A 20592-nucleotide genomic window follows, 5' to 3' on the forward strand; every position below is an offset into this window, starting at 1 on the left:
TTGCATTCAAGTTTTGTTTCTCAATACAAGCCTGGATTGACACTGTTTAACAGTGTCCTTCCATGCCCTTAGTGTTATCACAGGGTGTAGCGTTTTCATTCCTGTTTGTTTAGACCCCTTAAACGTGCCTAGTGCCTTTGTATGTCTTGGGACTTTTTTCTTTCAGTGCCAAGTGAACTTGGTGATATATTCAGTCATGCATTTCTTCTCTAGTCCGATTGAAATAGATCAGGGTTCGTAATTTTGCAGCTGAGCCAGTGAAGTTTTTTGTCTTGCACTAGACAAAGTTGAAGATTCATCAGTAGCCTGAATCCTGTGCTGCTTTTTGTTTGGCGTTCGCTTCATAGCATTCTAGGTGATCTACACCTCCCTAAATGTGGTGAACCCACAGTAACTCAAGTTAATCTTGAATTAGGACTGAACTCTACTGCAACTGCTGCTACCAGTACAATGATTTACAAAATAGTTGAGAAATATCATCAGGAAGTGGGAAATAAGGTGCATCCATGCTTTGTAGGACTGAGTATTCAAAATCTTGTGATAAACTCTGGGCAGCAAAAATCTCCCTGTAAATAGTGATACCAACAATTGTTTTATGTTATAGTCTCTTTGCCATTGTAAATTACTGCGTTCATTTCTATTCAGGATTGTAGCTCCAGGAGCTGAAGCTGGATTGTACATACTTCCAGTTCAGAGTAGGGTGTGACTTCTTCTGAAAGGTGTTTGCATCCATCTCAGAGCCTGGGTGACCCCATGACCTTGGGTCTCCTGTTTTCTCTACTTTAACTCTAACTTGCAATAAAGGAGGGGAAGGCCTTCACTGGCACTTTTTTCCCCACCCTTCCTATTGCAGGCCTATTTCAAGTAACCTTCACTGTTTTTCAGAGAAATGTATGTAGCTTCTAACCGTCAGGAGAGGCCTGTAAACTAAAGATCTCTAATAGATGGGTTCACTTCATTCTATTTCTCCCTACTATACCCTGTAGGAAATAGGATTTGAAATAGACCCTTGTGCTTGGAGTTTCCTGTTGGCTAGTTCTAAGCCCCTGCTCACCAGCTTTTGTTTTGAATGACCATTTTAAGATGTTTCACTTTGCATGTAGTGTATGTGACTTGAGGCTCAGTCGTCTTAAAGTTGAGTTGGTGCAAGTCTTTTACTGAATATAGTCCTTGATGTTGAAAAAGAAACTTAACTTCAGTAGACCTGGTGGTAGACCAGAGGTGATTGGGGAGAATTCAGCATTCAACTGCAAGACTTGTCCCTTTTTAAGATTTACTAGATTAGAAGTTAAAGAATGTGAGGGGGCATTTGAAATGGGAGATTGAGACAGATTGCATCTTACCTGCAATAGAAATAGGCTTCCTAAACGTGCTCACAGATTGCTAACCTGTCTTAAATGTAGTTGTTCTCTTGCTTCAATGAACCTTCTATTTCTGTACCAGAAAGTGGCAAGGAATACTGTTGCAAAGGTTAAGCTTTGTAGAAGTGATTTACTGGAGTGGAGAATAGCAGTCCTTATGTCATATACAGCAAAGCAAGGTCCAGATGTCAGTGCATTTTGTTGCTCAGTGCCATACTTGTTTTATGAGAGTAATACTTCATTGCCCTGTTCCTCATAGCAAGCTTATAACCTCTCTGGACTTGAGCAGGACCAATAAATATCCTTTTTAATGTTGTGACTAACAACTGTGATCTCAGATATTATGGTACAGGCTGTAGATAATTTCATAATTAGTAGCTGAAAAAGTATTAGATATCAGTTCTGTGTGGCCATTCAGAGAAACAAGAAATACTTGAAGCTTTCACTGCCTCAGTGAAATTATCAGTGTTAAGATTTGAGTATAAGTCCTGGCTTTTGTAGCAGATCTTGTAGGTTGTACCTTGTTTTACAAGGACAACTTTTTGCTTCAGGTCATGTTCTAAAGCATTGTCACACTGAAGATGCTCTACTTCTGAAATAAAATAAAACATTGTACAATGTTGTTTTCCTAAAACTTTTTACCAATTTCACCCTTATTTATGGAGGGTGGGGTTTTCTCAGGCTTCACTCTGCAGCTTACCAGTTACTTTTATTAAAGAAAAGGAGGGGAGAAAAAAAAAAGACTAGGTACTTCCCATCTAATGCTGAGGTACTTTTTGAATTCCTTATTGTAAAAATACACAGTGAGGATATTGGCCTTAATAACAGCAAGTCTTACCTAGATAATGAGACCTTTAGGCAGAATGTTCCTGGCTGTAGCAAGCCCAAACTTGATACTGCTAACCAAATTAAATGGATCTATTTCCATCATCTTCTGAAGAACAAGTTTTTGCAGGTATGTAATGGGATTCCTCTTGTGTGCTAATGAAGATCTTAGGATGGGAAATCAAAAGCAGAATGATCAGTGGGATATGCTCCATCTAGAACTAAAGTTTTTTTAAGGGATAGCTGTAGACTGGCAAGTGACTTAAAATGTGCTTTCTTCAGCAGATGTTCCCTTTGCTTTGATCAGGCATTTGCTTGGGGGGGGGGGGGCGGGGGGGAGTAGTGGTTTAAGAAGTGTTGAAGCCTAAGCACCTATATATGTCAATGGAACCAGTGTAGTTATTTTTTTTAATTAAGCCTATTCCTTTTTTACAAGCCTTAATTCTCCACAGTAATAATGCTGCCAAGTAAAGCAGACTTTTATTTGTGATGTTTGTATCACTAGACCTGATAAATTTTAGGAACATCTTTTTGAACTTTACTGCAAATAAAGTCAGCAGAACTGTAAACCCTGCTTTTTTCCCTTCCCCACCTGAAGCTTACTTTTGGAATTGATGTTTGTGTAATTCATTGAAGCACCTGTAAACTCTAAAGAGAAACATAAGACTACAGCATGGTAACAGGTAGCTGGTTGGGGAAAATATATTGTAAAATGTAACTATGTGGACTAAACGTTATCCTTTCTCAGTCAGTTTGTGGGCTGCAAAGAAAATGTTTGCAAAACTCGCTTCACCAAAAAAGAAAACATTGTGGATGGAGAGGAGAAAGGGAAGGAAGCTTTTGCAAAATTCTGCTTCACAACTTGAGATAATTTGTATAAACAAATAAACTGAATAGAAAACTCATGCCTCTAGCAAATGGCTTCTGGTACTTTCATTTAATGGGAAGATAAGCTAGTGTGTATTTGAGGGTAGTTGTGTTACACTTGCATAAATTTTCTGCCATCACTAGGATCTAGAAACTTTAAAACAAAACTGTGGAGGTTTAACAGCTTTCTACATGAAGTTGAAAAGCACCACACAAGTTTATCTTTACTCTGATGTATACATATAATTAGTTTTTTTTCCACTTCATCTCTGATAATGGTCTGACTGGTTGGTTTTGGAAAGTTTGACCAGAAGTGCTTCTAGAGATATCTACAGATCTCAGTGACAGAAGAAGAGAAAAGGTTAAAACCTCAGCTTTTTTTCTCTCAGACTTGCTGAAAAACACAAAGCAGATTTTGTTCCATCTCAGCTGCAACCTTTAGATGCTTACACTTAAAACCAGTGTAGTGTTAGGCAAAAAAAAGCAACTTGCATAAAAACTGACACAGAACTTGGTAATACTCATGCATCTGTGGACAAAAAGATAATGCCTTTTAAAGAGCTTGTGCACAGCATGGAGACAGTCTACCACAGAAAACTTGCGTACAATGTAGTTACTGTAGACACTGGGAAGAATGCTCTTATCTACTTGTGTCCTCACATATGTATAGGAAAATAATTTGCTTGTTTCTGTAATGGGTTGAGGTGACATGTTTTCAGAGTCAGTTAATGAAATCAAACTACCCTTTTATCTGTCATATTTTAATGTCAGCATGGGGAAGGTAAAGTTGGCTGACACAAACTAATTAGTAGTCAAGTGATGACTTTAAGAGAAAAGCCTCTTTATATTTTAATAAAATCATTTTAGGAGTGAAATACTCTTTCTTAGAATACTGTAACACTGTGGTAAACAAGGACAGTGCTGTTTCCGTATTTTTTTTTTTTTAAAGAACTTGAATTGAAATTCATCTGTCAGTAAGCCATCAGTTATGGGTAAGATCTCACTGAAAATAAATAATACTGAAGAGTCCATTTAAATATTGCATATCCTAGATAAAGATAATTTCTTTTTTTAAAAATTCTGTTGTGAAGTTATTTTGAACTTGTACTTGAGTATCTTCAATCAGGCACCAAAGCTGCTTTCTTTCCCTAGTTCTAGTTCATGATGATCTCAATGTTATTAGTGAACTAGTTGCAGGGTTTGTTGAGTCTTATACATCTTTTATGGTATGTATGCTCCTTTGAAACAGCTACTGATGATGTGAAGGGCACCTTAAACTTTTCTGTTAATAATTAAAAATTCTCTATATGCAGCTGCTAATAAAGGTACAAGTAGGTAGAAATACATTAACCAATGGGTAGAGTTTAACACATGGCAATGGAGTCTTTTTTTATTTGACCAATAATTTTCCAATGAGCTTTTATTAAGAGACCTTTTCTAATTGTCTAAATGGCAGATGTCTTAGTATCTTATGTATCTCCTCAACTAAGGTGTAAGTGTAGAGGGCAGAAATACTGTTTGTAGGATTCCAACTGAATTTTACAGATTGAAACATCATGCTTATTCCAATGTTTAAGTCAGTATATTTACCTTGGGAATTTTTACTTAAAGGGGGTGGGAGCATATTTTAAAACCAACTAGAGCTTATTGTTTCTTAAAGAACTCAAAAAATAGTACTGATTGGATGGGCCAGTTCATGCAGTAGCAGGTCAAGAACCCCAGCTGAGAGAATGTGTAAGCTGTTATGGAAAATAATGCTTCTCTTGGCTGCGCTGTTGCTGAAAAGTCCAGCTCTTAAGAACTGGCATATATTTCTGTTAAAGCATGCAAGTGCAATACAGAATTTTGAAGAATGTTTCCTTTCAGCTCCTCAGTAGCAACTTCAGCTTAATTAAGACTGACCTGATTCTGAAGATCAATCTCCAAGGATAATGATAGTCCTTCTCCCTAGAAAAGTAAATCTGGAAGACTTACCTCCATACTGAAATACGCATACAACTTGTGTGCCCTGAAATGAAATACAGGGGGAGAATGGGAAGAAGAGAATGCAGAGCGTTATGTAATGCTACAGAAACCTGGTAGAAGTGCGTGTTCTTGCTTTGCTTGTTATTGGAAGCTGAGATTCCTGATCATATATGTGTGTGTGTATGCTATATAAACTATTATTGTCCTGGCACCTTCTCCCAAAATGAGTTGTCTTAGAATCTGAATGATTTTCTTCCTAGCTGGATTTCCCTGATTGAGAGGGGCATGGTACAGATACCTAGGAGGAGAAACAAATTGGAAGATACAAATCGAAATGTGGTTGAGGACAATGTAAAAACCAGCACTGTTTATTGATGGTCTCTTAAAGTTGTATGCATTATGCATATTTGGGGGGTTAGTGGAAAGAGTAATAAGAAGAGCTACATTGGTAGCAGATCAGGAAAGAATAAGTATATGCCTCATCTGCTGTACTCACTGAGAAGTAGCTCTTTAGCCCCATGGCTATGGAAATAGTTCTTTGCCATAGGTCTGCTGACCTTCAGCTGATAAATGGTGCAAGATTGTACTTACATGTTCCCTTGGATTTAATTCTAGACAAAAAAACAAGGGCCAGAGTAGATTTACTTCTACATTCAGGCTGAAACAGTTGAGATGTTTTTCAGCTCTGGTAAAAGTAAAAGAATCCTGGATTAGTCTACTTTGAAGTTGTTGAAGTTTGCTACTGTGGACTAAAAGGAAACAAGAAACAGAATACAGAGAGAAAACAGAGAAACAAATCAGGATGGCATGTGTAAATTCTGTAAATTAACTGTATGTCATCCTAAAATTTTGTTCCATTAATATATTATGAAGATGTATCTCCAAGATTAAAAAGCATATTAAGTTGATTTGATTAATTGCTGCTTAGAGAGTGTCAAGCATTTTTCTAATGTTTCTCACCTAGTGCTGGGCCATGATTGGAGGGAGAGGAGAGTAGATTGCTATCATAGAAGGCTTATAGGCATTGTTTGATCTGGTTTCTCAGGAGACTAGACTAATGCAGTTGTGCTGCCTATCAGTTCTTTTCTTATTTGTCAGGGAGGTGATCTTAATAGTCTAGTTCCTTAGAAGTTTGCGAAAAACTAGTTTTCTGAAAACATGGATATAAGAGAAACCTAAAGGAAAGCTTCAGTAGCTTTGTTCCCCTTAGTCTGCTACCCATTCAGTTTGTGCAGCTTGGAACCAGCCATAACTGCTGCTGTGCTTCACTGAAATAAGCCTTGGGGGATGTAGAAGACATCAAGGGGTGGTGTTGAGGACAGGAGGGATGGAAGACAGACTGTGATTTACTGTGGGATGGAGGTGGGAGGTTTAGTTATTTATAGAAATCAAATAGCATTACCACTCGTTGAACACCTTTTTACTGCTGTGCTCCTCATCTTGGATAAATAGTGCTATTGAGGGTGGAAGTATTTGTATGCAATAATAGAATTAATATGGATATATCTCTAAAATCACTAGTCTGAAGAGCCAGTATTTTTAGGCACTTCTCTCCATGTTGCTAGCTGCATTATCATCTTCCTTGTTTTCATTATGGGATGAAATCCTTGGGTTTGTTCACAAAAGCACCTTTCTATTTAATTTTCATCATCTGTGAAATTGACCTCATAGCAGGTTCTAAATTCTTAGTGCTTTGGTAATTCAGAAGGATGTTACGGATTTAAATTGATTTTAAAAACTGACTAGTCTGCTTGATTTGAGAACTGTGCTATCAAGAAAATGAAGAATCTGCTGTTACAATCTTTTTTTATATTTTAAAAAGGATAAAGAGATTCAGTATTTGAAATGAGGTGGTACGTATTTAAGTGGGATTGTTTAGAATATATTGTGTAAGTGTCAAAAAAGAATTTTAATGACTTATTTTTCACACTGTTACATTACCAAACAAAAAACTCTTTTTAAGCTAATCGAAATGATGTTTTGAGGGGCATAGGCAGAAGAGGAACGTATTGTGATTTATTAGGCAGAAAATTTGGTGAAGACTGAGTCAAATATGTCTCACCTTTTTGTTAGTGGACAAGATGAGGACTCGGAGGAGATAAATTACTGTTAACAGCGTAACTGGCCCCAGCTTTAGTTCCATGAATTGAAGACTAGTTTCCCAGCCAAAAATGACCAGTTCTCTCTCCATAGCTGGGTTTGTCTGTCACTGGGTATAAAACATTTGTATGTGTGGGGGAGGGAGGGAGCTGAGAAGTGGGAAGAATGCCACATGCTTTTAAAATAAATCATAGAAGTTAAAGTATAAGTGCATCTGTGTGCTGGAATATAAATTGATATTTTGTAATTTAGCACAAGGCTCAAAGTATTTGAAGCTCTTCTGTGAGTCTTTTGATTTAAATGTAGGCCTGTGTTGAGTGATGCATAGAAGTGACTGTAAAAATAAGCTTTCACTCTGCCTGCAAATTAAGGGTTTCCCTCTGCTTTTTTTTTTTTTTTTTTTTCCCCCCCCTCCCCATACCTCCAAAGAAGACTTCTGTGTGCTGCTCCATCTCTGAGACTCTGTAAACTGGATGCGGAAGCTGTTTTGCAAGGAGCACATGAACTAGTCTTAAAGCTCTGCTGCATGCGGAGTTTGGGGGTTGGAAACATGTAGTTACTACGTTACAGAGAGAGACTTAGGTTTTCAAAGGCAAACAACTGAAAATAGGTAATACACATTTGAGCTTTGAGTTTCACTGTTCAAGTACTCTGTTTAGAGTCACTTCTGAAAATAGGACATAAATGACGTCAAAAATAGCAATAGAGCAATGTGAAGAAGGTTGGAGAAGCGAGATTAACATCTGACTGCAATCTTAGGTAGATACTTCCTTTTTGCTTGTTCTTCAGATGTCTCATTATCCTTTTCCATTCCCAGTTACATTTTTTCATTCTTTGTTTCTTTTAAGTCAGTAGCACATAGGTTTATTTTGCTTTGGCACAAATATTTCTGTCATCAGACAGCAAAGGAGATAGAGGGATAACAATTTGTTTGTTTCAACGTTCTGTCTGTAAACTATTTATTGGATCTTATGTGGAGGGTTGAGCTACTTATAACATCTTTAAAAAGAGCCTTAGAGTTGGCCTGATGTCAAGAAAGGTGAGGCCTTCTAAATATGAAGACTGTAGAAGGCAGAAGACTGATCAGACAGTAGAACTGTCCCTGTTTTACACTTCTGTAATATTTCAAGCACGTGAAGTTTTTGTGTACTTTGTCCTATGCTGCTAATAACACTCAGAGTAGAAGGAATGATTCTGCAAGAGCAAGCCATAGGAAATCAATTCTGTTTCCTGCATCACATCCTAATGTATTGTTTGTAATCTGTGCCTTTGCTTTATTTGTCTTTTCTTCTGCTGTGTCACTTCTGCACTTTCATTGTACGATGGTCACTAAGATGACATTAATGTTGTATTTTTATAGGATGTCCTTTCTTTCCCCTCTCTACTTGGTTATTGGTTACTATCATATGCATCAAGACTCAACAGAGAAGCTGAAACTGGTGCTTTTCATTGCCTAAGTATTCAGAGCATCAGGGTGAAGCTTGGTTAAATTCCAGAGGTATTTCAGGAGCATTGTAAAATCTCCCCTGTTGGTAGTGATGGAGCTACTTGACATCCATCAGCCAAAGTGAGCCATGGTCAGAAGGTGGTGGCTTCTCTGTAAGGTCAGTATAGTTGATAGATGATTGAGTGAGCTCTACCAAAGTGCCAACTTTATTCTGGAGTACTTGGCCTCCCAGATCCTGAAGATCATTTGATATCCAGAAAAATCTTAGCCTTAAGTTAAACTGGTATTTGATGGTTAGGTTCCAGCCACATCTTTTCAGTCTTTCACTCCTGTGATTCCATAATAACCAACAGATACTGCATGGGTGTCAGTAAGACATGTTCTCCCCTTTCTCATGTTTTGCCCTAGGAAAACAATGCTTTTCTTAACCTGTGATACATTAACCAACCTTTGGTTTTAAAAAGTTTACGTCTGGAAGGTGTAACACTGTCATTAGTATTACATACACTGACTGCTTAGCAAAACAATTTAGCATGCCATCTTGAAAGCCAGGCATTTCTTGTGCTCACTTTCACAGGTTATGTAGTTAGTTGAGTGCCTTTCCAGCAGAGAAATCCATCATTTGCCATAGAACAATATTAGATACAGTCTCTGTGGAGCAAATTAACTTCTGTCTATGTTTATACCTATTAATTTGCTCTTCTAGCCATAACCCACTTACTGCAGTTAGCTGTGGCATTATCTGAAGATACAGGAGTGGAAAGTCCCTGTTCATAATATTCATAAGTGTGGAGGAAACCAGGTATTCTTCCCAACCAATGTTATCTCAAAGCCTTTTATCCCAAGGCAGAGAGGTTGTGGATTAAAGCACAGGTAGAATTATGGGTACATACCCAAAATAGAAAGTATGCTCAGTACGAACACTGATTTGTTTCTGGGGAGTTACACCATCTGGCCATGCTCTGCCATCCGAGACTAGCTAAGTTCAAGTACAGTTTTGTCCAATGCATGCCTGTTTCTTTTTCAGATGACATATTCCCCTCAAGAACTAGTATTTCCTCATTTTCTGGATTTCTTCCTGTGCCATAGTGCTACCTTAGAACATGGATGGCCGCAAGAAGTTTAATCTGCGAAATTATCCTCCAGAGAGTAATCTTTAAACCACTACTCCTTTGGTTTCCTGGCTCGCTTCTCATCTATCGTTTATGTGGATTCTCAATGAATTCTCTTGTTACAGTGCCTATGAGAGAAAGCGCTATGCTGTTGAAAACATAACAGACTCGTTTCTTCTGCAGCTAGTTTGTACCCATTGTTTTCAGCAGTCCTGCAAAGAAAGAAGCACTTTGAATCAATGTATTTGTTGTTTTGTTTTTTGTTTTGTTTTGTTTTCCTGTCTGACTAGTGTCCCCTGCCTTATGCTGAGAGAAGAATCCAGGCCAGTTTTGTGAAACAAAGAGGATCTTCTGTTACTTGCAATCCCACACTCTAGCAGAGTTGTTACACTTAGCGCTAAATATTGAGTCCTAGAGAAATGCTGCTTTTTTATTTGGCTGATCAGTAGGATTGGATTCTAAAGGATCCTGCAACTGCTTTCAAGCCAGAGAGTTGGAAAAAAAAATTTTTTTAATATGTGTGCAGAGCATAAAATGACTACTAGTAGAAGACTTTCAAATAAATCATAAGGTTCAAGACAAAGAAGCTACCTGTCGCTGTGCTGACTAGGAACATCTCAATTTGTTCCCTTTCTGTCCTCTGCATTCTACTTACGTGTGTACAACTTAGCAAATATCCTAGTCCAAACTCCTTGAAGCCATGTTGGAAAATGGCCACTGTAATTGGTGGAGAATTAATGTTCTCTTCATGCAAAATACACTGAGAAATTGTGCACGCTCAGTAGCACGTGTAGGTTTTATGCTTCTATTCAATAGTAGGCCACAATTCTTAAGCTTCTGAGGAATTTTTCATATATGGGCTGTAGAACAGTCTTGATCACTTGAACTTCAATTTTGGAGTAACCTGTAAGTATTCATTGTCTTCTCCGTATCTGAATAACTAACATCAAGTTAGGTAATAATAACTACAAGAGCAAGATAAATTACAGAAGCTACCCTTAATAAAGTAAATTTAATAAAGATTAAAGTACTGTTTGAGATATATAATCTGGGTCTTAGCTATCTTCAGTTACCAAATGCTGAACACAAACTCCAGGTTTGCATCATTTGATGAGACTGATAACGGTTTAGCATTTAAATATGTATTTTTTAATTTGAAAAATTGTAATTGTATTATGATTTAAGGTTTAGAACAAAAATTTTCTATGTATAAGCCAGTGCCCAGTTATCAGCAAGAGAAAGTTGACTGAAAATATTAAATTTAGAGCTCCAGTGTGTTTAAAAAAAAATAAAAAAATAAAAAAAGCTATCGATGAAAAACGTAAGTGCAAAAAACAAACTGTTTTGAAGGACAGCAGGCACAATCTCAATACTACAATGGGTGGAATGGATACCTTACCATTCTGATGATTAAGTGATGTCTAAAATTGCATTAAAACTATTTCCACGGGGGAGACATTCTATTCAGTCTGCAAAATGTTTAATGGCGAAAAGTTTTTTCTTATGCTGTTGCTTACAGGTTTATTTGCTTGATTAAGCATGTCGTGCTTTTTTTATGGCACATTTGTGTTTCGCAATATTTTCTCTTTCAATATTTCAGCATATAGCATGATTTTATGCTATATCATACTGTTTTTGACATACTGCATGATCATCCTTCCTCCTCCAAAGTTCAGTTTGTTTGCAAAGGTAATGAAATATGGCCAGCATTGTTGCAGATTTTCCACATACATATTAGTGACTGTGGGGATGGATTTTTTTTTAGTTGGGCCTGTTGTCTTGACTCTTGCTAACGTAGGTCAGAGCAAGTCACTTTCCCTAAGTAGTGACAAAAGCATGTCTTCACAGTTCATTCTTTTTAGCTGCGAAAGGGGGGGACAGTAGGGTTCTCTGTGTGCTGTCGACAAGAGTTATTTTCTTGTTCCAGTTCAAGCCCCCCTTGCTAAACTCTTGAATATCAAGTATATGCTAGAGCTGCCAGTGTGTCACTGAGGGCCTCATTTCGCCTGCTAAGCCCTTTCAGCTTGTGGTGCCTGACCAGCTTGATTTTTTTCGCTTGGATGGGTTTGTTGGATGCCGGTAGAGAAATTACCCTTTGCTTTATAAGATGAGCCCTTTCAAAAAATTTGAATGCCTGGCGATGACACTTTTTCAGTCACTCTTTCAGACTGCATCTTAATTTTTCATGCAAGGGGTTTACATAAATCACAGTTAGGTTTTGGATTTAGTGCTGCTTGTTATCATTTATTTCCTTTTCCACAGGGGGGAAATATTGCCCTTTTGCACAGCAGTTGCACTGCAGAATGAAAGGAAAATGGCATACCCATGCTTAGTACTCCAGCTCTTCACCTCAGAGCAGGCTGGTAACACATACCCGGAGCATGTTTTTGTTGCTTCTTTATAAACACTTTCTCTCCTCCCCGCAACTGATTGTGTCCAGCAAACTGCAAATCTTAAAAAATGTACTGACAGGCTGTTTTTCTGTGCCCTGAAGCCTTCCAAAGCAGCTTACTGGCAGAGAAGCTAACTATTTTAGCATTTGCCTGAACTTCATCCAGAGGTTCAGACCTGCTGGTTTTGTTTGCCTTGATGGAAACGCCAGTCACCAGATGTTAGTCTTAGTTTAGTTATTTTTTTCTTTCAAAATTAATGTTTATGTGAGATCTGGATGTGTGAGCTTATGGACAGTCCAGTCTTAATGGACCACTGAACAAGTAGAGAAGAAATGGACAAGTAGTTTAGAAATTCTTAAATTGCCCTACAGCCATGTATTCAATTTGACTGTGGTGTGCACCCTTCTCTGCAGCAAGAGTGCCATCTCCCTAGTTTCAGTTCATGTTTGTGTGAGTGCATTTTATGTGGATAAGAGGGAAATTTGGCATGTCTGTCACACAAAAGCCGCCAAGGTAACGTACCTGGTGAAAATGTACCTGACTGGTACACTGACATGCAGGAAGCACATGGAAAACCAGAGATTTCAGGCAATGTACTACTTTGTCATCAGTTCCTTCACTGAATTTCTTAAACTAGTTCTTTTGGGTTTCTGAGGCGTTGAAAAAATAGAATCATACAAAGAGTAACACAGTTCAGGTGTTTTATTGCTACCCACTGAAAATTCACAAATTACAGTCATTAGAGTGATTTATCAGAAAGCTCTGAAATAAAGAACTAAGGATTTTTTTCCCCATTATTTGAATTTTTCCTTTGAAAATGTCTATTGAACTACTCTGATTTTAGGTATAAATATCATAATAATAAATAACTTTAACAACATTTAACTTACTATGTTAACCGCAGTGACCTGATCTTCAAAGGTCACTTCATCTAAAACTGAATGTAAATCCAGACCTACAAAACAAAGAAACCACAAGAATTCTTAGAGCTGTTACATGAACAAGTATAATCATTTAAGAGACCTTTTTAATGAAACACAGGTGGCTTGAATGGATGAAAGATGTTTTTAAAAGCTGAGACATTTTTAAAATGATTGCTAACCTCCGATATGTTTTATTTTATCAGTAAATCACAGAAGGATGTGCATTAATGGGGTTATTGCAAGCCTTAGGATTTTTGAATGAAAATAGCTCATAATGGGGAAGAAAACTTCAGGAAAAAGGAAAACACTGTAAATATCTTTCCATATTCTTTTTAATATTATTTACCTATTCTAAGTTCTCCTTTCTCTCTAGACCTTTTTTCTCTGGTTGCTCGTAATTTCTTTCCTAGCAACCACTTTTTACACGCTTTTTATTATAAAAATAAAACTAGCCCTTTGAGCAATTCAGAGTTGGGTTAATAATGTTAAAAAGGGTTGGTATACCAAATTTACTACCTGAAATTGGTTGTTTGAGAAGAGACACTTAAATCGTGATTCTTTCTTGTAGTCTGTGTCTGCTCTCACTTGGTATCACCTCCCTTATGGACAAAATTCTCATCATAATATTTTAATTTTTGCCCCCTTAAATTTTTAAATTTAATTTAAACTAAGGCTTGAGAGTAGGCATTTGATTTTTTTACATGGTGGAATTTGTATCTATGTGCACTGTCAGGAAACTAAGATTCTGCTCCTTTCTTGTTGGCTGTAGAAGAGGTGTGATTGTTTGCTCACCTCATGTGCTGGAAAGCTTTCATGGGAGTATTCCCACAGGACATACAAGGGGAGATTCAAGAAGAGGAGGGGTCAGAATATCTACTGGTGCTGTGCAGTTCTCCCTTTCTAGCCTTACCTTTCCCGTACTCCCATGCCCATCACTGAACGCTGCATTTGAAGCATCTATTTCACACTCCTGAAAGGAGGGAAAAAACAAAATTATTACACAGCATATCAACAGCATGTCTTACGCAGTCAAGTAGTCTCATTAGTCACATAAACAATTATTTCAATTTTTGAGAGATGCTGAGCACTCAGAACTACCATTAAAGTAAATGAGGCCTGTGGATGCTCATCTTCGAGTTGTAGCAAAATCCTCTTCTTTAGAATCCTTATCTATAAAATGGATATATCAACCCACCTAGTGAAATTGTGAGAATGATTTGACAAGTGTAATATGAAAGTGTCTAGCTAGTAAAATTCATTAGAGTATACACACATTGTATGACTCCCTGGCATTTATTGGCTTATTTTGAGAAACTCCCTTTAAAATCTCTTTAAGAAATAGCCTTGTATCCTTTGTGTAAGAGGTTTTTCTGAAGTTGTGTGGTGGTTGTTCATTGCATCAGTTTCTTCAAGTTTTATAGGAATCCTTTATGAATTGGAAGAATAACAAGAAGGAAATAAAAAAAAATAGTTTGAAGAGCTTGTTAACAAAACCTGTAGTCTTGAGTGGCCTGCGTTGATAAATTACTTAAATAAACAAGGCCAACAGCATTGGGTGTGTCTGTAGCAGGATATCAAGATCCTCCACTTGTTTTACTTAACTTATTTCAAGTAAGATTAATATAATATCCGAACTTCAGGTCAATCAAACACTGTTCATTTTTTTCCTTTCTTGCTTATAGGTTAACAGTGAGCGTGTCCACACCATGATTGTAGAAGGTGTATACATTAGCCTGCTTTAAGCTCTGTGCTGCTGCCATTAGACTGCTGCTAGTGCTTAACCTTGTTACTATAAAAGCAGGTCTCATACTTTATATAGATGTCTTTTTGAGATTAAAAGAAAGCAGAACCTGAAACCTTTGTCTCTTGGCTAGCTATAGATAAATCCCCTACCTGGTGACCTGAAGTGTTGCTTTCATTCTCAGGCTCCACCTTCATCTTCAAAATAGTTACAGGTAGTCCTGGCTTTATAGGATTTTCATACTTTTGTATGTGTGTTTGTTAAATAATGAACGTACAAAAGTCCACATTTTTGCACTTAGACACAGCATTGGCTTTGAAAAGATGAGTTGCACATACGGAATCTGTACTTGGAATTGAGACGTTTGTAATGACCTGCAGACAAGGGTTGCGTGAAATGAGGAACCTGTGTCAGAAAAGTATAACTTTCAGAATTCAGCCATTAGGTGCAGTAAATATTTGAGCCTGAAGACTTTACACAACTGTTCTTACATGCATTGCTAAAGACCTATTTTTTCTAATGGACAACCAAACTTTACCAATCCGATTCCTTCAAAGTTGATCCCTGATAGCTTTCAGAATTTGGATTTCTTTTAGATCATTTGTGAATAGGTGAAACTTTAAAAAGCTGTCTCTAAGCTGGGAGCATTTCACCTTTATTTTCTTACTTCCAGAACTGTTCTCTTTTAGCCCTTGTGTGTCTTACTGTATAGCGCATCAACTTGAATGTTTGTTTGAGTGTAGTTGCTAAGAATTTATTCTGAAATGCCTGATTCCTTGTCATCAGAAGTTCTTCAGAATTTCCTTCCATCAGCCAAGAAATGAGATTTAAGAATTCAGTGTAATTAAAGCATCTCCTGGAAATGTGCAGCTTTGAGTTTATTGTAATGGTTAAATTTCCAACCAGATAAAAATCCTGTAACAGATAATAAAAATACAAGAAAGGAGACAAAATTTATGAGATGCCTCAAACAGGCATCTTTCATTGGAGCTGCTGATCATATCTGCCATAATGTTTTAAGTCATTGTCCCATACAGGTATCTTTCATTGGAGCTGCTGATCATATCTGTCATAATGTTTTAAGTCATTGTCCCATAAGAGAGTCTCTAATTAAAGCAATGTCTTTACATAGTAATGTATTTTATAAATTAATATACATCATTGTGACCCTTTTATGATTGAGTGGAGGTAAATACAAATGAAGTGAGCCTAGTAACACTGCTTGTACTTAAGCTTGTAAGTCCCTGTTTTCTTTGCTTTAACTTTCCCAAGCATTGACCAACTTTCTGTGCAGAGAAAATTTTTGGCTAACAGTTCATCTCCAAGAATGATGCTAAGAACAAGTTTGTCATAAAACAGTCTTCAGAAATGACCTTTTCTTTGAGATGACATAATTCATGTTCCTTCTCAATGGATTATGGAATGGAGAAGCCCTTCTTTTTGTCAGGGGCATGCATTTTGGCATACAAGCAAAAATCAACCTGCATTTAATGAAACTGCAAGCCTTTGGAAAAATCTCACTTTGAATATCCTCACTGGAGACTTGTGAGATGATACTAACTTCTGTGAAGAGTTTCTCTGCTAGAGATTACTCCAGCTCAGGCTTAAGAAGACAGCTATACTCTATGCCGACTGTGGGCCAAGCATCTGAAATGAAGTTCATGTGTTGTCCGTAGTCCTCATGAGTCTAAGTAATGGGGAGGTGGAAGCTGACTGGTGTGAATGCAGAACTTGGAAAAGTGCCTGTAGTGTTTAGAACTGGGGGCTGCAGAGATTGAGAAGGAATCTAGGAGACTAGGTATTGAAGTAGATAAAGAGTGGAATAGGGGATAGAGCCTGGGCATGGGAGCAAAAGAGATCAGCTGGCTGAGGAAGTAGGAAGAAAGGAACTGACAGGCCTGAAGAGGGTGACGTCATGCAGGATTGAAATGGAGAAACTGGAATTCCTTTGGACAAAGAGACTGGAACCAAAAACAGGTACGAGGTAAGAGAGAAATCTCATGGAGATATTGTACAGGCAATGAACAGGGAGTGGCTGAGTAAAGGACTGGGGAGAAGTAGGTGGAACTGAAACCAGATGCAGGCAAAACTATAGACAAAGTGGTAAGTGGAGATCAAGAATGGAGAGGGAGGAATTCAGATACAGAGCCAGAAAGGAAGGAAATTGGTTTAGCTGGGCAAAAAGTACTTGTGAGTGTGTGTACTGGATGCAAACACAGACACAACAGGGAGTCTGAGAGGTGTTCCGCAGCCTTGCTGTGGGTGAAGAGCTTGGGTCTAGGAAGGGTATTTGAGGAATGGAGACCAGAGACCAGGAGTCAAGACTAAGGCAAGTGAGGTTTGAGACCCAAGTTTAGGCTGCAGGAGGCTGGGCAAAGACATTGTATTTTCAAGGAATGGGAAGAACAGTTTGTGACCACTGTGAAGGACTTCACATTTCTGGTACTCAGCCTTCTAATGTCATAAAATACCTAGGAAATGCCCTGCTAAAATACTTTGTTCCTATTTACTGCCAGTGCACTCAGGAATTTACAGTCTGAAGATGCACAGTGTGTTTCTGTCAATACTACTGCATGCCAGTTGATATTAGACAAAGTCACTTAATCAAAGTTTCCCCAGGTGGTCATCAGTTCGTTATGTGGGTTGCAGGCTTCTGAGTTCATTGCTTCCTCATGCTTCGCTTACTGATGTGTGGAGGAGTCTATATTTTAACTTAATTAAAAAAATTTGCTTGGAAGTATTAAGTTCCTTATAATTTTATAACTAAGGAAAGCCAGATCCTCAAAACTAATGGATGCTTTTGATTTTGATCTCTCCCTCAGCTCAAAGATGTTTTCTGAAGAATAATTTGTTTTGTAATGGTGAAATATGCCTTTAAAAAACCCATGAGGATATCAGTAAATCTTTTTACAGAGCAGAATTTGAATAAAATGTTACTATAAACAGTGTGGGGGGCAATGCATAGAACAATAAGGAATAAACAGAATAGCTCCTCATTATTTCAGCACTATCTGTTTTTCACCAAATGTAGTAAGGCCTAATGGAAAAGTGATAGATGCTTATGTACTGGAAAGCTGAAGCTTTTTTCCAAAAGTATGTTTTCAGCTAAACAGACAAAACTAAGCTATCCAAGTCAGATCTTTCCTAAGCCTGTCATAACTGTCCTTGATTTTCTAGCCTGTGTGTTTGTGTGCGTGATGCATATAGATGTATTTAGACTCTGTTTAGTGTCTTAGATGCTAAGCTACTTCAGGGTTTTGCTCGTCTAGGTGTCTAGGTGTCAGTCTTTCTTGCAGGAAAGTACCCAGAAAGGGTGATGTGTTAGGTTTTAATAAGGTGAAGTCTAAATAAATGTCATGTTTGGGAACTTGAAAATCTAGAAACCATTTCACATGCTGCTTGCCTTCATCTGAAGCTTTCAAGATTTCCAGTAGTTTCTGTGCTGTTGCACGCAGCAGATGAGAAGCCTCTCTGCTGGGACACCTGGGACACCTATTTCTGCACCTGATGTCAGAAGGTTGGAACTGATCTAGAAAGTCAGAGACCTCAGTTTTAAACCTGATGTGCCAAGAAGCTGCGGATGCTTGCATACCCACATGCCCTGAGCACCCTCTTTTTTTTCTTTTTTTTTTTCTTTTTTCTTTTTTTTTTTTTTTTTGCTTTCGTGTATTGGGAATATTGATTTTCACCTCACCTTTCTCTCTAAAGCTAACAAGGGTCCAGATTAAATATTTTTGTGTTTCTGTGAATATTTTATTCTTGCTTTGGAATCAGACACACATGCATTTTCCCTGTACTGTATATTTTCTGCCGCACAGTATTTTGGGGCATGTTGTATCCTTCTGGATCAGATGAGGGTTCAAAGTAATCTTAATGCTGTAAAGGAGAAAGAGTGTCCATTAAGGTCCAAGTTGTTTTAGCTATAGCGTATGTGTGAGATAATTGCAGAAACTCTATATTAAGATCTATTTCAAACTATTTCAGTTGGAAGGGAAATATTTTATGCTACATAGTGCAGAACCTGCCTGTATTTTTATTGTTCTTGATGTAGTGTCTTGTAGTGTCTCATCATGAATTATTTGGCTCTTTTGTCTGGCACTTACTTGACTGAGAAATACTTTTGGTCTATGTGTGGAAGTGGAAGGAATACATTGCTGGCATTACTTTCACAAAAACTCCCTATTTTACGCTGTCAAAATAATAGAAACTTGAGTAACTAGTGGCATTCTAATTAGCAAAATGAAATGTTTTGATTATCTCATAAACCTACTTTATGACTGGAAGAACCAAAAATTATTGCTTGAAAGTAGTGTTATCTTAGACCACTGAAGAAATTGAAAAGACTTTAACTCCATACATCAAGTTGTGCATTTATCCCAAGAGTAAGACTCTCTGTAGGTAGCAAGCAATGCAAATTCTGCTTAGTGTGACAAAAGGAAACATCATGCTTTTGCCTGTCCTGTGTGAAGTAAATAGCTTGATTTTTGCCTTGTTTACACAGATGTAATTTGAAGTATATGTTAAAATCAGTATAATGAAAAGGAAATTGAAGTTCTCTATAAGGATTTCTGTAGTTAAGCATGTCAACAAAGTGAATAAAGTGTCAATTAGCTGTATAGTATTTAGTGTTTCTGACTGAGTAACAATATGAGAAATAAAGTTTAAAATTCCCATTCCCAATCTCTTGCTCTAATTTTTAAGTTGTGCTGTCAGTACATGTACAGAGTAAAAGGATGTATAGATGTGTGCATGCTATTATGATGAAAGAATAAACATGTAACTAGCATTGTTTATGCTGCATATTTGATACTTGTCTTCCAACAGTCTAGGATTGCTTAGGTGATCAAAGTTATTTTAGCAGCCCTACAGGTACATAAGCAAAAACCTTTCAGAAGTGAGTAGTGATTTTGCATAGTGTTAATGCTGTGGAAAAACAGCCCCTGTGAAGGTATCTCAAAACTGCAAAATGGCTGCACTTTGAAAATTAGCCCTCCTTTGAAATTGCTCACCAGTCATGAAAACTGGCCATCTTCAGTGATTTGTAGGATGGTTTGGGGAGTGTCATGGAAAGTTAGCTGCTCCAGATCAGGTCAACAATAATACTACTTATGGGGGAGGATTGTCATGGAAATCTAGTCTGTAGTCACAGATCTGACAGAAGCTTTGGACTACCAAAATTGTATTAATATTGCATTCGGTAGCTTTTAGTGCATTGAGGAATGCAGTAATGCATTTATAATGAATTATAAAACCTTACGTCATTTTTGATACGCTGTCATTTTGTAGTAATGCTAAAACCTTGACTGAACTTTCCCAAAGGGCTCTGTTTCTGATAACGCCCAAGGAATGCTAATTGACTTTTGAATCCCTGAGAGTGTGAATTATGCTAGAGGTGTTGGCTGTGGAAGCAGGCTGTCTATGGAAGACCAAATTTATGAGAGCATTCTCCTTATTCAGAAAAAGGAGCCTACTCTCAGTAATATTGATCAAGCTGATATTCACTAGGCAACAAGGCCCAGGTGAAATTTTTGTGGGAAGTGTTGGATTTCAGAAATGTGATGTTACTATGGAAATTCCCTAAAAGGGAATCTTGATGAAGTCAAGCCACTGGTAATCTAATTTAAGGCACAATTAAGCTTGGTCAGAATTCAGCAGTTTTAGACACCGTTTTCAAGAAGTAACTGCTGGAATGATTTTAAAATGTGTGTGGGGGTTGGTTTTTGTTTTACTAATTTTGAGCCTATTGAGCATTTTGATTCAGCTTGCAGTTCCACTTGCCGCCTTCTGTACAGCAATATGTCTTTCACAACGGAGGTCAAATCTCTTAGCTTCAAGCTTGCTGTAATTCTGGGTAGCCC

The 20592-nt window shown here is 37.6% G+C and overlaps 1 protein-coding gene across 3 annotated transcripts in view; it reads left to right on the forward strand.

Annotated features, from left to right (window-relative positions):
• The window catches only part of RPRD1A (regulation of nuclear pre-mRNA domain containing 1A), a 45550-nt gene that overhangs the window by 17754 nt on the left and 7204 nt on the right, over positions 1-20592 (forward strand). Inside the window, exon 7 of one of the 3 annotated variants that reach the window (XM_064506713.1) lies at positions 9593-19525. The exons of the other annotated variants lie outside the window; for them this stretch is intronic. Within the exon in view, the coding sequence (XP_064362783.1) occupies positions 9593-9691 (99 nt within the window). The 3' untranslated portion in view covers positions 9692-19525. Of the gene's footprint in view, positions 1-9592; positions 19526-20592 lie in introns of those variants that run through there. 3 annotated transcript variants of the gene reach the window in all.

The sequence above is a fragment of the Dromaius novaehollandiae genome, chromosome 2, assembly GCF_036370855.1.
Source record: "Dromaius novaehollandiae isolate bDroNov1 chromosome 2, bDroNov1.hap1, whole genome shotgun sequence".
NCBI lineage: Eukaryota > Metazoa > Chordata > Aves > Casuariiformes > Dromaiidae > Dromaius > Dromaius novaehollandiae.